This window comes from Stegostoma tigrinum, chromosome 20 (assembly GCF_030684315.1).
Source record: "Stegostoma tigrinum isolate sSteTig4 chromosome 20, sSteTig4.hap1, whole genome shotgun sequence".
NCBI lineage: Eukaryota > Metazoa > Chordata > Chondrichthyes > Orectolobiformes > Stegostomatidae > Stegostoma > Stegostoma tigrinum.
Window position 1 is genome coordinate 46,115,046 of NC_081373.1, and position 17,963 is coordinate 46,133,008.

The following is a 17,963-nucleotide window of genomic DNA, read 5'->3' on the forward strand; positions in this document are numbered from 1 at the left end:
GAAGATTGGAGACTGAATGCCCTTGACCGCTGAAGTATTTCCCGACACCTGCACTTCTCACCGACAAGCAACCACCAAACCTTAAACAGACCATTGTTTGCAGCAAACTACCCAACCTTCAAGACAACAGCAAGCACAGCTGAATACAAACCCACCATGGCAACATCTGCAAGACATGTCAGATCATTGTCATGGATAGTACAATCACACATGGGAACACTACCCACAACATACACAGTGAATACTTGTCTGACTCGGCTAATGTTGTCTATCTCATATGCTGTAGGCACGGATGTCCCAAGTCATCGTATATTGGCGAAACTATGTAGATGCTATGACAACATATGAATGGACACCACACAACAATTGCCAGACAGGAATGTTCTCTCCCAGTTGGGAAAAACTTCAGTGGTCAAAAGCATTCAGTCTCCTATCTTCAGGTAAGCGTTCTCCAAGGCACAGTTTGAAATATAGACAACACAGAATTGCCAAGTAAGGACTGATAGCCAAGTTTCATATCCATGAAGATGGCCTCAACCGTGATCTTGGGTTCATGTCACGCTACAGATGACCCCAACATACTGTTCTGTATCTGTAAAATCTTCCTTACTGTCCAGTTTTGACAGCATCACCTTGATAATTTGTTATGATCTCTCAACCTTAATTATTTTCCAGTTTCAACGTCTCCCCATCCCTGGCCTCATCCCATGACCAACCCTCCTTCTCATCCCCACTTCCTTGACCTAAGACAACCTGTCCATCTTCTCTCCCACGTATCCACTCCTCCCACCTCACTGACCAGTCCCCACCACTGCCTACCTGCACTAACCTATCACCATCCTACCTACTTTGTCCAGTCCCACCTCTCCTGTCTCTATTTATTTCACTGTTCCCTTCCCCCGCCCACATTGCTGAAGAACGGTCCCAACCCGAAATGTGAACTTTCCTACTCCTCTAATGCTGCCTCGCCTGCTTCTCCAGCTCCATGTTGTGTTATCTCATATTCTATGAGGTCCACCTGACTGACCTTGTAACAATCACTGGAACTTGTTTCCTGGTTATCTTTGATGAGGCACATCAGGATAGGCTAGTATAGGATTCTCAGCCATAAAAATCACTGGCATGAAAGTGGGCAATTTCAGGAGGGTGCCGTCTGACCGATCTGGTCTGATGATAATTGCAATATGTGAGCTTTTTTTTATTTCTTCATGTAATCACTATATGAAGATTTAAATTAGAAGTGAAAACTACCTATCTAACCATTCTCACTGCATGCCAAGACATCTACTTGATTTGGTTCAGGTTTATAAGCAGTTCAAGATCTGTTTATGAACTGGAACCAAGGAAAATTCACATTACAGAGATCACAAGATCTTTATGGATAGCTTATGACCAAGCACCCTTTCTTCAAATCTGGACCAGCGTGCCAGTGATTTTTATGGCTGAGAATCCTATACTAGCCTACCCCTTGTTGTCAAGCCCAAGTGAGGTTGAACACTGTCATCAGCAATCAATTGGAGAGTGGACAATAGTGCTCAGACAATGAACTCAGACAATACCGATTTGTTTGGTTCTAACTGCTTCTGATCCTCAGAGCAACCTTGCAATTATGTCATGGAACTGTGAAACACGGACGATAAATAGCAATGTGGACAGAGAAGAAGAAAATGAGAGCATCTTGAGAGCATATGGACATTATCATGTAACGAAGATAGACAGCCTCTATAACAAAGCTTTATATCTATGTTCACCATGATTTGCAGTATTTAGTGCTAATGTATCATATATAGTATTACTTTGAAGTCTAAGGCAGTTTTTAATTTTTCCCTTCTCCTCGCTCAGTGTCTTGACCCAAAGTCATAGTGTAGCATCAAACCATTATTCTCAATCCGAAAATTAAATTGATGAGTGCAGAGCACAATTGGTGTCAGTGATCAATAGAAGTACCCCAGCTGTATATTAAGGTGTACGTGCACATCATAGCTGAGTTGAAACAAAAAAAAAAGATTGCTAGAAATGCTGAGCATGTCTCGCAGCATCTGTGGAGAGATTTCAGAGTTAATGTTTCCGGTCCAGTGATCCTTCTCAGAACAGATGATAGCTAGGCAGCTCTGATGAAGAGTCGTCTACAGTGAAACCTGAGCTTGCTCTCTATCCGTGGATGCTGTCTGACCCGCTACGATCTCCAGCATTTGTTGTTTTCAGTACAGATTCCAGTATGTGCAGTAATTTGCACCTGAGTAGCTAGGAAAAAGTTGGTTTTCTTTCTTAAAATTGGGTGGGGGACCGGGTAAGGAAGAAACGATAGATTGAGACAGAGCTCGAAGAGAGAGAATAGTTGGACAGACAAAGCAGTAGATGACGATCAGCCTGGGAGAATAGCTACTAATTGAGCTGAGATAACGAAGTGTGGAGCTGGATGAACACAGCAGACCAAACAGCATCTTAGGAAAATCTTTGCTCCGAAGATGCTGCTTGGCCTGCTGTGTTCATCCAGCTCCACACTTCGTTATCTCTGATTCTCCAGCATCTGCAGTTCCCATCATCACTAATTGAGCTGAAGTCAGTTTGTGGAACTATCGTGTGGGTTGATTGTTGCTCATTCAGTGTTGGGACGGACACGGAAGCGGAAGTGGAGTTCAGAGCACATTTGTCCTAGTGCACGGGTGCGGTGAGTTTCTGTGGCTGGCTTTGTATTTGTTCTCTCCGGGTTTGTGCAGGAATAAGCAGGCAACCTGAGTGCCCTTCTGTCGCAAGTTCGGTGGGATCGGGAATGTCGCTGTTGGTTTCGGACTATTTCTGTGCCGCGTTCGTTCCTTTCCCCGGGTGACGGCTGGGCCCGGTCAATGCCACCAAAACCAATTCTCCTTGGCTTGAACACTGAGGGTCACTGAAGAAGTCACATCAGTCGGAATTTAACCTTGCAGGATATGTCATATAGCCGTGAAATTCACTTTCATTTAGATTGTTCCGGATGTAACTGTTCATTGGGAGGCGGAGAGGATGTAAATATCAGGACAGACAGGGGGACCAGCTAGTCAAACCGAGGGAGCCGTTTCCGTCAACGGTTTTACCGGGAAACGATGCTGGGCAGTTAACTCCTGATGCGAACTGTCACCTAGGGTACAAGCCTTATCGAAACTCATTAACTCAATAATGAGTAACCAACAATGAGAAAGCGAAATCGAAAGTTCAGTCTGCGGAGATAGTTGGTTTCGTCAAGCATTTGGATCATAGAATCCCCACGGTGTAGAAACAGGCCATTCGGCCCAACATGTCCACACAATTCCTCCGAAGAGCATCCCATCCCTACTCTTTTCCCTACCCCTGTACTTCCCCACCAAACCTAAACATCCCCGGACACTATGGGCAATTTAGCATCGTCAATCCACCAACCCTGCACATATTGGCCTGAGTAGTTTTCTTTTTACCTAACAATAAAGTAGACAGTTTGAATTGGTACAGTTTTCTTAAGTGAATAAATTGCAAGTAACACCAGTAGTAATTTTCAGGAGCCCACTGTTTGGACTAGGCAAGTTCAGTTTGGCATTCAGTTTCAAACTTACACTAAAACATGACATTTTTATTTATCGTAACCCTATACAGAAATAGCTAGCTATTTCATAGGAGGTGAACATGCTTTCAATGTATCTGGTAAAGTAAAATATTGAAATCCTCCTACAACCTGCATGAATTTCATGTACAGAGATGCTTCATTGTAAGTGTAGTTTGGCTAAGTACCTCATAGGTTGACCTGTCATCCACCGTATGGTGGAAAGCGAAGACTCTTGTCCAATCCCTTACATCAGTTTGCGCTAGAGTTACAGAGATAGTAGGAACTGCAGATGCTAGAGAATCTGAGATAACAAGATGTAGATCTGGATGAACACAGCAGGTCAAGCAGCATCAGAGGAGCAGGAAAGCTGACATTTCTGGCCTAGACTCTGTGCTTAAGTTATGATCATTTTCAGCTGTTTGTACCCTGATGGGTGCTCACTTGTGCATCTACCAGTTATTGTATCAGCTCCTGCTTTTTAATGCACCTCGTAAAATGATTGTCCTGATGGAAAAAACTGAACTACTAATAATTAGGGAAGGCATACATAAGCTAACCATTCACGTTTTCCACACAGAAATCATCATATAATGAAAGTCATTATAAATAAATGTAATGATTTCACCATGATGCAGCATGTTCAGAATGCCTAAAAAATTATATTCTGAAATTTGTCCAATTGCTAACATTAAGCATTCCCAATAATATTCACTGGATGTTGCACCAGAAGTAAAGTGGCATATTCCGATTATTATTAAGTGCAATGCATAACTTAATACTTCGTAGGCTGCTTCTATTGCTATTGAAAATTAACCTGTTAGCTCAGGAGCAGTAATCACATTTACTTCTGAAATAAATGTCTTAGTTTTTGTGAGGCTGTCAATAAAATGTTGACTGTCAATGCAATAGTATTCTTCATTTGTACCTTTGCAACAAGTAGCCTGTGTAAATACCATCACCTGACCAGAAGCAGTGGTGCTGTCCATCATGTGGCACAATGTCCTGCAAGAATTTCTACTATGAAACTAGTCAGTTTTGTAGAAAAGCAAAACATAATAGCATTACTAATGCTTGTATGACTCATCAAAATTCATCAGTGTTTCAAGTGTAACTACAGGTTCTAATCAGTTTGTGATTAGTTAGCTTAAACGTGATCAGGATCACTTTCAACAAAATTGAGCTTCATGGCAATACTACACATTCTTATTAAACTGACTAATGTGACTTCTTCATTGACCCTCATTCCCTTGGCTGAGATGACAATGTCGAGGTGTTGCCCAGGCCCAGCTTCTGTCTACCTGTGGAAAGCAACAAGCATAGCGGAGAAATTATTGAATTAAGTCAAGTTTTGTACCTTTATGAGAAAGGGAAACTTTGCTTTGTGAAATTTTGTGTTGTCACAATGCCATGGTAAAGGAAATGATTACCATTATGGTACAAGACAAATACAGATAGTTTTCTGTTATAATACAAATAAGAACTAGTTGAAGAGGGTATTGCAAACAATTGTAAATTTGTCTCATTATGCAACTACTACATGGTTTAATGCCTCAAAACTATATAGTCATTGGAGAAGCTGGGAAAAATGGCTCACTGCATGCTAGCCATGAAATATTTGTTTTTAATTTACAATCAAAAGGAAGTGACATGCACTTGTGTGAAATTCTACAAAGAGTTAACACAATTTTGCTTTGGTTCCTTTGTGGGTCGTGGATCGTTTATACCAGCTGCGAGATTGAGCCAGTCAAATTTTAACTGCACTAACCACTATTCCATAAATCTTCACATAAATGAAATGAAGTTGAGCTCAATTTGTGCAAAAGATGTTTTAGTACCTTTGGGTTGTGCAATCAGAAAATAATATGGGGGCCAACTAATTTAAGGCTGTTTTTATCTTTAGGTTTAACAGTAAAAATGGTTTTAAAAGAAATTCCAACAGAATCTTTGACTCGCCCTCTGTCACGCAATGAAATAGTTGGTTTAATTTTTCGACTGACAATATTTGGTGCAGTAACCTATTACACGATCAAATGGATGGTAGATGCCATTGATCCAACAAGAAAACAAAAACTGGAAGCACAGAAGCAGGTTGGTTCCTTGTTTCATAATTTATTACAAGCAGTAATGATATTTTGAAATATTTTAGCCTTTCCTCTTTTCATACTTTATTCCGAGAGACAGGAACATGTGCCATCGTGGTTAGTTGAGAGAGAGATTTAGTATTTTCTAGTAAGATGAACTGGACATTAATCCATTAAGAACCCTTACATCAGTGATAAATGATTGTTTTTACATGAAAAATAGCAGCATAGTTGTGTGACCTAATGCCTAGAAACATATACAGCAAATTTAACAAGATATATTTAATTTAAAATGGGTAATCTCAACAAAGTCTAGCCAAAAGAATAGTGACAGAAAGGATATACTCACTCCATGATATTTAATCATATGGTTTATAGTTTCTTCGGGGCCCGATTTATGATATTTTATTTATTGTACATTGTATTGATTGTATTGCTGCATTTTAAATATTTTGGTAGGTACTGTCAGGTGTTGATTTGCTATAAATATCTTTTTTCTATTAATCTGAGAGATGTGAGCATTGCTGGCTTGGCTCAGATTTGTTGCCCTTGTGAAGATGGGGTGAGCTGCTGCCTTGAAACGCACTGCCCATCTGCTATAGATAGACTCTCAATGCTTTAGGGAGGGAGTTCCACAATTTTGACCCAGTAACACTGAAGGAATGGCAATATATTTCAATGTTCTTTCAACAATCAGCAACAATTCATGGTCATCATTAGACTCTTAATTCCAGATTTTTATTAAATTCAAATTCCACCATATACTGTGGTGGACTTCAGACCCGAGTCCCGAGAACATTACCTTGGTCTTGGTATTAATGGTCCAATAATACTAATACCACTAGGCCATCGCCTTCCCCATGGCTTGGAGGGCAACCTGCTGGTAATGGTATTTCAGTGTATTTGCTGCCTGACCTTCTCGGGGGAACGGCACTTGGGATGGAAGATGCTGCCGAAATGAACCTTTGTGAATTTCTGCAGTGCATCTTGTAGATAGTAGTGACAGTGTGTACTGAGTGTTAATGGTGGAGGGAGTGGATGTGGTACCAGTCAAGTGGGTTGCTTTGTCCTGTGTCAAGTTTCTTGAAAGCTGTGGGAGTTGCACTGATCCAGGCAAGTGGAGATTATTCTTTCACACATCTGCCTTGTGCCCTATAGATGGTGAACAATCTTTGGAAAGTCAGGAGGTGAGTTACTCTAGCCTCTACCTGCTCTTGTAGGCACTGTATTTATGTGGCCTGTCCAGTTCAGTTTCTGGTCAGTGTAACCCCCAGGATATTGACATTGTTGATTCAGTGACAGTGATGCCAAAGCCATTGAAAGCTAAGTGATGGAGGTTAGATTGTCTTTTATTGGAGATGATCATTGCTTGGTGTTTGTGTGGTACAAATGTTACTTACTACTTTTCATCCTGAGCCTGGATGTTGTCCAGACATGTTGCATTTGGACGTGGACTGTTTCAATGACTTAAGAGTCACAAATGTTACTGAACATTGTGCACTCATTGGTAAACGTTGAAGGGAAGGCCATTGATGGAGCAGCCGAAGATGGTTGGGCCTAGGACACTACCGTAAGGAACTTCTTCACTTACTTAAGGTGATTAATAGCCATATTGGACTTTTTTTCATGTGGAAATCTCTTACCAATTTAAATTGACCAACAACAGTCAAATTTTATAAGCTAATTAGTTGGTGGTTTTGTGGAAATTGTTGATGGTCGCTCCCCATTCATGATATACTTCATCTTGGGTGCAAGTTTGATTAATGAGAATATTGCCACGTAAGGTTTTATTGATTCACTTGAGTAGTTAGGCAACTAGTTGACTTCACTGAATGAAACTCTGGCAAATAAGAACAACAATACTCTTAACTGAAAGTAAAACTAATCCCTCGTCATTGATTCACCAAGAGTACAAATGAGGCAATACTTTATGTACACATTTGTGGACATTGCTGGAAATGACAGTATTTATTGCTGTCATCCCTCATTGCTTTTCAAAAGGTATTGGTAAGCTGTTACATTGAACTGCTGCAGTCCATTGGACATTTGCTGTTAATGGGAGAGTTCTAGGGACTTAATCTATAACAATGAACGAATGGTGGTTTTGGTGCCTATTTTCTTGAAAGTTGTATTCATTTATTTGGTGTCGTATTTTTTGTATCCGTATTGTACCTGTATATTAGCGTCAATCCAATATAGCTAATAATGGAGTGCTCCTCTGTCACAGAGAGCTTTTGAGACATTAAGCATCTGCTCAGATGGATGTCAACAATACATGACATTATTTAAAAAAAATACAGGAGAGGTATTCTGGTGTCCTGCCAGCTTTTATCTGTTGGCCAACATCCAAGGCAATTTAAAATGGTCCTTTGTCTCATTCTTGTGCAGTCTTGCTGTGTGCACATTTGTGTAAATTTCTAAGGTGAATCATCTTCAAAAAGTCCTCCATTGTTGTGAAATTTGCCTGGTATGATGAAGGGTCTAGGCCTGAAATGCCAGCCTTCCCGCTCCTATGATGCTGCTTCGCTTGCTCTGTTCATCCAGCTCAGCACCTTGTTATCTGCAAATTCTATCTGTTATCTTTGCTGTGATCACAAATGCAAAACTTTTTAATTTTCAGTTTGCTCTTGACTCTTAAAAGAATTGACCTAAAAGAAAGATCAACTCATGGAGTTTAAAGTCCTGCAATCTCCATGAAGTGTCAAGTACTAGTAAATTGCTTTAAAATATAATACCTAAGATTTGGCAAAATTTTGCCAGACACGTAATTCCAAAAGCAGCAATGAAATAAATGACAGTAACTTAGTTCTTTCATGGTGTTGATTGGGTCATATATGTTAGGCAAGAAATTGGGAGAATTCTCTGCTGCCATGTTATTTTTCATAAATGTATGTGCTGGAACAGTCAGCATATTGATCTAACATCTTATACTTGGAATGGATTGAATAACAATCTTCAGTCTTGCTTTGGAGTGTTGAAGAAATAATTTTATGTACTTGCTCTGGTCATGAAAAGATGATAACAGTGCTTTCTAACAAATCAAGTCCTTTCAAGTATAGTCACTTGTAAAATAGCAATCAATTGGCGCAGAGTAAGCTCCCATAAGGTAAATGATCAGGAAACCTGGACTTGTGATGTTTGTCAAAGGCTAAATATTGATTAGGACACTGAAATGTACTACCAATTCTTTAGATAAGCTAGAGAGTGTTTAATACCAACCTGAGAGGACAGATAAGGTCTTGATTCCCTGTCTCATCCATTGAGTATTCTGTCAAAGAATGCAGCAGCAGTAGCACCCCGACCCCATCGTACCATACCATAACATACTAGACTAAAAGGCCTGTCTTGTTCGAGCCCAAATTTCGAGACTGGAACTTGAAATCACAACATTGCACAGAACCTGAAGTTCTACCAACTTAAGTAAGCAAAGTATAACTGACCAGTTCGACATTATTTATTAGTACATAATTAGTTCGCACACTGACTCAGAGACTTATTCAGAATAGGTTGACTATCTGTGACATTATCGGAACTGTTTTGTTCTTTGTTCTGTTACCCAGACGTCTTATTAATATTTTACAGTTAGTTCAGATTTGTAAGGTCAGAAGCCACATGACACCAGGTTCAGCCCAACAGGTTTATTTGAAAACACAAGCTTTCGAAGCCTTGCTCCTCCTTCAGGTGTTGGTGAGAGAGGTAGTATCAGACGCAGAATTTATAAGTAAAAGATCAAAGGGATGAGAATATACCAAACAAACAACATTAAACGGAAGTTATGAGGAGGAGTGATTTGATACAATGTTGTCCAGGAGCTGATTACTGGAAGTTGGCTAATGCATTGAATACCTTGAAATATTGATTTTTGTTTGTAATCTGAAGGAATGGGAGACTCAAAGATGGAAATTTAAATTAGTTCTTGTTCTAAATTGTGGAGAAAAAGCTTAAGGAACAGAAATATTGGACAAACCATTGTCTGGAAACAAGGTCTCAGATTAAAAAAAAATAAATCTTGCTGCAGGCAGATATCTTGATTGTGAACATAAATTGGAAGACATGAATGCTAATTTTCACTTGAGACTTCAGAGCAAATGACATTTCTCTTAGATTGTGACCATTTCAGATAGATATCCCAGCTTAATTAATGTTTTCCCAGAAGGTTTGCAGAATATGCTCAGAAGAAAATCCTTGTCTCACCTGGTCGTATTCTTCCAGAATATAATGCCTGTTATCTTCTCATTAAAAAATTCAAATATTCCTGGAGTGCTGATTCTGGCAATCCTCCTGAGCAAATTGTTCTATATGTTGACTTTTTTTCAAATTACGAACTTATTTCACAGGCTTGTTCTTCACAATCTTGAGCAGTCTTATCTCACTAAGCATGCCTGGCAACATCTTTGCAGAGAGAAACAGCATTAATGTTTCAAGTCATGTGGACTGCAGCGGTACAAGAGGGCAGCTCAGTGCCAACTTCAAGGGGAATCAGGGATGGGCAATAAATGCTGGCCAACCAGCAACGTCCACAGCCTACAAGTGAATAAAAATTGTCAAATATGACTCTTCTTCAGAGCTGTTCAGAACCATTATGAAGAAGAGTTTTACCGGACTCGATGATTAACTTTCTTTCTCCACAGATGCTCCCAGACCCCCTGAGTTTCTTCAACATTTTCTAGTTTGTTTCAGGTTTCCAGCATCCACAGTATTTTACCGTTATGTTTTATTCCGCTCATTGGTATATCTGAAGGTATGTTATTTTCTGTGTCTAGTGATACTCGTTTAAGGTTCAACCTAAAGTATTTTTTTCAAGTTTCTCTTATGTTCACACGTCCAATACTGGCAAGCAATCTTAAACCTTCCTTTGCGTTACCATTAGGCTTAGCTTCATACCTGTACAGTTAGAAATGTGTGCAATCTATAGCTGAAGATTGTCAATGTGATTGGTAGAAATTTGAATTCAGTTTATTGTAGGTGTAACATGATATTGCTTTCTTTGGTAATTTCTAATGTGACGGATCAGAGATGTTCTAAGGTATGGGTTCAGTGTTGTAATTCTCTAAGACATTTGGCCTTACCTGTATTGTGGGGGTATTAAGATTTGCTAGCTCCAGTGCTGAATGACAAATTTGAATGCATGATTTAATTGAAATTTAGAAATTTAATTGTGATTAAAGGTCTGCACCACCTGATCTGAGAAACTGAGCATCCTTTTCCTAACTTGCTCGTTATTCTCTCATGTTCTAATAAGTAGTTTTGTTAAGTACAGTGGCAAACTGAAAATTCAGAGTGTCTTTCTTGTTCTAGTGAGAATAGTCTGATTGTTTCAGAAAAATAACTTAAGAATTCATGAAATGTTATATAGTGCAATTTATTTTGTATTGCTTGATTTAATATTAATGAAGGAGGTATACCCTCCTGTTTCTCTTGTTGTCTTTGCCCTCTACAGCCTCATGCCTTCTTCTCCATAGAATCCCTACAGTGTGTAAACCGGCCCTTCGGCCCAACAGGTCCACACCAACCCTCAGACATCCCACCCAGACCCATTCCCCTATAACCTACCTAATCTACACATCTCTGAACACTATGGGCAATTTAGCATGTCCAATCCACCTAGCCTGCACATTTTTAGACTGTGGGAGGAAGCCAGAGCACCCAGACGAAACCCACGCAAACATGGGGAGAATGTGTAAACTCTACACAGACAGTCGCCTGAAGGTGGAATCGAACCTGGTTCCTGGCATTGTGAGGCAGCAGTGGAATTGAATCTGCGTTCCTGGCATTGTGAGGCAGCAGTGCCTACCACTGAGCCACTATGCTGCCCCATTTGTTCATGAGATGCATGTTTTCTGTATCCCCCTCCGTACTCAATCCACATTTAGTTTCAAAATGAGATTATCAATTTCTGCACTGTTATGCTAAATCTGTTCTCTTGGTTATTGTGTTTACTGTGTAAGAAGGAGAATGTGAATATTTAGAAAACCATTAAATCCTAATATGTCCCTTTCTTTGAAAAAGATAACATTGTTAACAGGCTTGTGTTTTCTAGGGCATATTTAGAGTTTCTACAGCTATGTCATGTTGGAGTTGTTACTTTATACTTTGTGTTTTAAGTACCTTGGGACAGCATAAATAAAATATTTTTTAAAAATTAAAAATGTATTTGAAGTAGTAAATTATGTATATAATCCATGAGACATCTTTCAGGTAAGATTTGCTGTGCAGTTATTTCCTTTGACATTATTTTTTGTTAAATTTATTTGTTATAATTCGATAACTTAAACTTCATGAAAAGTAAGCTTTATTATCTGGCACAGTCTCAAGCAGAATTCTCCAGTTACTGGAAACTCTGACAGCTGGATTTTTCTTTTTAAAAGCCTGGTTATTTTTGCTGTTCAGATAATGCATTCTTTCAAAAAAGAACTAATGATGATGGCAGGTTGTAAATCTGCAGAAGTTGTTTTTGGATTTACATTGAAATTAAGTTTTTAGTTATCTTACCTGAACAAATATATCACTTTAAGTAACTGCGAATGAAATTGACAGCTTGATCTCTTTTTAAAAAAGCCTGTGTTGAAGGTTGTGCTGTCAGCTTGTCTTCAGTTGTGCAGATTTCATTGCAATGCCATACTGTACTGGGGCCTTTGATTGCCCAGCTGTTTCCCCTGTCCCTTCAAGCACTCAAAAATAAAGCGGCTCCTTGTCCTATGTATGGAGTTATGAAACTTCACATTAACAGACATTTTTATTTAACTGTTGCCACTCATTTCCCTAATTTGCTGGATAACAAAAATTTTACTGTGATATACGTGGAAGTAAATGTGATAATAGATATTTCTGTTGAAAGTAATATTAAAATAACAGTTTGTGATATTGAATGAAATTGGAATGCAAGAGAGTAAAATAGGATCAAAGTGAAGCTGTGGAATTGTCCTTATGTCCTGTTTATATTTTAGATTAATTATTAATTTACTTGCAGGCAGAAAGACTAATGAAACAGATTGGTGTAAAAAATGTCAAGCTTTCTGAATACGAGATGAACATTGCAGCCCATCTAGTGGACCCCCTGAGCATGCAAGTAAGACATGTTTTAATTGTCTTTGGTGTTTTTGCTGCCTTGCAAAGTGAAATGTGGATAGGGTAGAATTACTAATCCATATATTAGCTATGCACTGTTGCATCTGGCATGTTGCGCAAATCTTATTAGGGGCAGCTTGCCTAATATAAAATTCCATTTTCCTTTTAGATGCCAATTTAAATTTACTTAGTGTTACTGTCAAAGGGTGACTTGATTCAATTCTTACTACACCTAATATGAGTTGACTAGCTTTGGAAGGCTGCTGTTATGGGTGTGTGGACCTCACTTCTGTCCTCTGTTCAGTAGAGTGTAACTGAGCTCTTTCCCTGAATTTTAGGAACAATGTCATTTGTTTCACAATTTGAATTTTTCACTAAAACCTCTTGCGCCCTTCTAAATTGTACATTGTATTTTGTTCAGCCAGGTGGTAGCCTGACCACTGTTAGTAGTACTGTGGAGCTGACCATTAGAAGTTGCAGAAAAGAAGCCTTAGGCAACCAATACATTTTTAAATTTCCCCTCTCCATATGAAAAGTGTAGCTTTCACCACTTAATAGCATTGCTAGGATTTGGAGCTTCCTCTTAAAAGAGTTAGCTTAGGTGAATGAGTTAGAACATTAAGTTTTCATGCCTACGTTTGTGACAAAACATGTCATGTGCTTCAGCAGTTAGCTTTAAGTGTGTCTTATGTAACAATTTGAATTTAACTGGAGTATTGTGTCGAATGAACACCACAATGAAATGTAAAGGCTTTTAAAAAGGGTGCCGAAAAGATTCAGGAGAATGGTTCCGGGGTGAGAGACTTCAGTGAGCTGGATAAGTTAGTGGGCAATATAGAAATCTCTCCTTGGAGAAAAGGTTGAGAGGAGATTTGAGAGAGGTCCTCAATGTGATGGTGGATTTAAATAGAGAGTAGCCGTTCCCATTGGCAGAAGAGTTGAGAACCAGAATCTACAAATCTGATGTGATTAGCTGAGGAGCCAGAGGTGACATGATGAAGCTTTTAGTGTATTGACTATTAAGACCTAGAATGTGCTGTTTCAGAGTGTGGTGAAGGCAGTTTCAATGGTGGATGTGAAGGAGGATTGCATGAGAACCTGAAGGGAAATATGTGGGGCAGTGGGGAGCTTTATAAGTTTCCATATCAGATTCTCTCTCTAACCATGGCTAACAAAGGCCGCCACTTTTAATTTCACACCAACTCCAATTAAATGTAGGGCAGTTAATCCTACTATAAGCAATCACCTCGTGCATTTTAATACATTCTCCTTTTTTGAAGCAAATACACTGATCTTAAGCAAAGTATATATGTATTAAACTTTACGCCACCTGAACAGTTTTTTAAAAAAAAACTCATTGCAATGTGTGTCTCAAACTGGTGTTTTACTTTTCAAAATATAAAACCAGAGTTTGGGAATATGTTTTTTAAAAATATAAATAACTTCTGAATGCAAGTGTCAAGTGTGTCATTAGGTAGAAGAGTCTGTTACTTTTAATTTGACAAAATTTTGAACCTAGACTTGATCAAATCATAATTGGGAGAGAGGTCACAAAATCAAATTATAAAGTATTTGCCTGAAAATATCCTATGTAATCTACCTGCTTTAGTTTCTAACTTAAAAAGCAGAAAAGACAAAAACAAATGGAAGGATAAACTGGAAAACAAAATTTGCAGCTTAGACAATGTTATTTCAAAGTTTACAATTTGTGCACATGGCTTTGAAATGAAAAGTTAGAAAAATAACTAAATTATTTTCATTTTTCAAAGGCATAAAGTTAATTCTCATTGATACATGGCCTTAGAAGCCAATGTTCTGATGAAAATTGTTAGCTGTTTATCTCTCCTGACCATCTGGTTATTTCCTGTAATATATATTTTAAGTTTAGATTTCCAGCACTTGCTGTATCTTGCTTTTCAACTTCTTCTCTAAACTGCATTCATGTTTAGATACAGAAGTAAAAATTGATTTCAGTGGTAAATTTGAGTACTTGGTCTCATTTCAGTTCCTGCTTGTAAATATCTGTCAAAGAACCCCGGGAATCAAATTTGGCTATCATTAAATAAATTTTGAAATCAATATCTGAGACATACTTTTCATCATTCATCCAGCAATTAACAGAGATTTTACTTATCATCTGTTAGACACCCTAGATTGGCACGAGGTACCATAAACCATACCTTATGTTGAATTTAATGTGGCGGTCAGCTTGCAAATTTAACCAATTTATTGTCTTTCTATGAAGGAGTAGCATGCTGTGGATCAAGGGCACCTTGAAGACTTACTGTATTTGGATTTCCAGAAACCATTTGGCAAAGTGCCATACAATTCAGTGTGCAATGTGAAAAATAATGTAGGGAGTAACATGCTATCATGATTAGATGATTGGGTGGCAGAAATCCGTGTGCATAAGCATGTTTTTGGCTGATTGACAGGATTTTCTGAATGGATTCCACTGGGATCTGTGTTGGAGCCTAAGTTTTTATTTTATTGCAATTTAGATGAATGCAGTGAAGGCATGATAAGTACATTTGCAGAAAATGGAATGATAGGTAGGAGAATATGTTGTGAAGAAAACATGAGAATGCATTTTGATGTAGAATAAGTAGGCAAAAATCTGGCAAATGGAATAAGATGTGAAGTTCTCCACTCGCAGGAAGAACGAAAAGGCAGACCATAAACAGAATGACTACAGGATTCTGAGGTACAGAGTGATCAAGGTGTTCTAGTGCAAGAGTAATTAAAACAAGTACTTAAAGGGCTGATGTCCACTGTGAAGAATTGAACATAGAAGTAGGGGCATTATGCATCAGGTTAACAGGGCATTGCTGTCGCCGCATATCATACTGCATGCAGTTTTGATCTAAAATTGTCGATGAACTGGGGGTGATTCACATAGGCTTTACGAGATTGATACTTGGAATGAACTGGTTATCTTCCGAAAGAAAAAGGTTGCACAGACTGAGCTTGTTTCCACTGAAATTTGGAACACTGTGTGTGATTTGATTGAAATATATAAGATACTGAATGGAGCTTCCAAGGTGAGTCATAGAATCCCTACAGTGTGGAAATGGGCCCTTCGGCCCAACAAGTCCACACTGAGCTGATGGAGGTGAGATTGTGTTGGTTATTTTTAAGGTAGAATTAAGTAGATTCCCGTTAGGGGAGGAATCATCAATTATCAGGGTAGATAGGAAAGTGGAATTGGAAACTCAAAACAGATTGACCATGATTTTATAGAACAGAACAAGCTTGAGGTGCTGAATGGCCCACTTTTGCTTCTCATTTGTATTTTCCTATGCCACGATCATATGCTTGCTGAGCTTTCTTCTGTAAATAGTTTGTCAAAAATATACACACCGTGTGGGTTTAATGCCAAGTAAATGTTTTATTTTTAGAATATAAAACAACGAATGCAGCACAAATGTACATACAACGTCGTAACGATTGTAATATTCCAATACAGTTGGACAGCAGAAATTGCACTAAATTACATTACACACATACAAAGACCACTTTATGACAGTTACATTTAGTAGTAGCATAGTACCTTAGTGTCAACAATCGTGTTGATCTCTGTCATCTTAATCTTACACTTTAAAAACAATCTTATCTCCCTTTAAATAATAATATCCTTGAGTTGATAACGCTGCAAAGCCCTCAAAGCATATAAAATCCAAGAATAATTTTGTTAGCGGAACAACTGCTGTATGTTTCTACTTTGAGAAGTTACATGTGAGAAACTGCAAGACTTCCTTTTAAAGGATGTGGGCATTACTGGAGAGGCCAGAATTTACCGTCCATCCCTAATTACCTTTAAGAATGTGATTATTAGACTCTTGCTTGGTTAGCTTCAGGCCATGTGTTGGCAAATCCTCCGTGCTGTTAGGAGGGAAGCTCCATGATTTTGACCCAGTCACTGTGAAATTAGACCGTGCCTTTTTTTAACTGCATTGAACATTATTTCATTCGTAACATCATAGGTACAAGCAATTTCAACAGTCATTCAGTTATGTTTTCATCTGCTTTGAATAGGTTACTTGGGGTGATGTTGCTGGCTTGGATGAAGTCATTTCGGAGCTCAAGGACACAGTGTTATTGCCCATCCAAAAACGACACCTGTTTGAAGGTTCAAGATTACTGCAGCCTCCAAAAGGTACATGGGACTACCGGCATAACCATGAAATTGGGTGAGCACTGAGGCCACCTTTGTAATTGTACTAGGAAATGATATGCAGCTGCAGACCTTCAAGTTGTATTTTGAACAACTGGCTGTTCACCATGTCATCTGCTACAGTCACCATCTGTGATCCTGGCCATTCAGTGCCAGGCAGTTGAGGTTACAATGTTGTTTATTAGTATCCAGGACGATGGTGTACCCCTCAGTCAGGTTTAATTGTTTTCTTGGCATGGGAAGGTTGTCCCGCATGATCTGACTTAGCTAATTATTCCTTTTAGGCAGTGCTTTTTGATTGGCTTGCTTGGGGAAGAAAACCACAGAATTTGATTTGGAATGAATGGAACGCAAGAATTATTGTAGGCAGATAAGGCATGCAAGGTGCTCAGATGTTCGATTAAATTCATTCACAGGTTGTGGATGTTATGGCAATGCCAGCATTTATTATGCATTCCTAACTGCTCTCAAAGGTGGTGGCGAGCAGTCTGTTGAGAAGCTGCAGTCTGTGTAGTTTGGGTACACCCAAAGTGGTATTAGGAAGGAAGTTCCAGATTTTGACCAAGTGACTGTGAAGGAGCAGAAATATAATTCCAAGTCAGCATGGTTTCTGGCTTGGAGGGGAACTTGCAGATGGTGGTGTGCCCATTTACCTGCTGCCCTTGTCCTTCAAAGTACTGGAGGCCTCAGATTTGAAAAATAATGTTTAAGGTGCCTTAATGAATAGGTGCAGTGTATGTTGCTATCAGTGTGTGTTAGTGGTTGAGAAAGTAAATGTTGAAGTTGTTAGGTGGGTGTCAGTCAATCAGACTGCTTTGATGATGTTGAGCCCCCTGAATGTTGTTGGAGCTGCTTTCATTCAAGCACATCTGACTAGGTCTTGTAGATGTGGACAGGCTTTGATTCCATGAATTTCAACTGACAATCTTTCTTCGAAACTTTGTCAAATGTTTACTGGAAATTTTTCATGGTAATATCTGTAGATGTTCCCTTAGGAAGATGTATTAACCTTGGATGGATCTGCAGTATCAATTCACTGAAATGAATCTTAGCATTCCAGAATCATTCCAGAGGAAGATTAAAC

The 17,963-nt window shown here is 38.9% G+C and overlaps 1 protein-coding gene across 4 annotated transcripts in view; it reads left to right on the forward strand.

The window, feature by feature from the left end:
- Positions 1 to 17,963, forward strand: part of atad1b (ATPase family AAA domain containing 1b) — a 77,338-nt gene that overhangs the window by 34,707 nt on the left and 24,668 nt on the right. For 2 of the 4 annotated variants that reach the window (XM_059653142.1, XM_059653143.1), the window contains exons 2-4: positions 5,457 to 5,644; positions 12,608 to 12,706; positions 16,741 to 16,861. In XM_059653142.1, the coding sequence (XP_059509125.1) occupies positions 5,457 to 5,644; positions 12,608 to 12,706; positions 16,741 to 16,861 (408 nt within the window). Of the gene's footprint in view, positions 1 to 341; positions 441 to 2,534; positions 2,672 to 5,456; positions 5,645 to 12,607; positions 12,707 to 16,740; positions 16,862 to 17,963 lie in introns of those variants that run through there. The other 2 variants (XM_048551076.2, XM_048551078.2) reach the window with 2 other exon arrangements.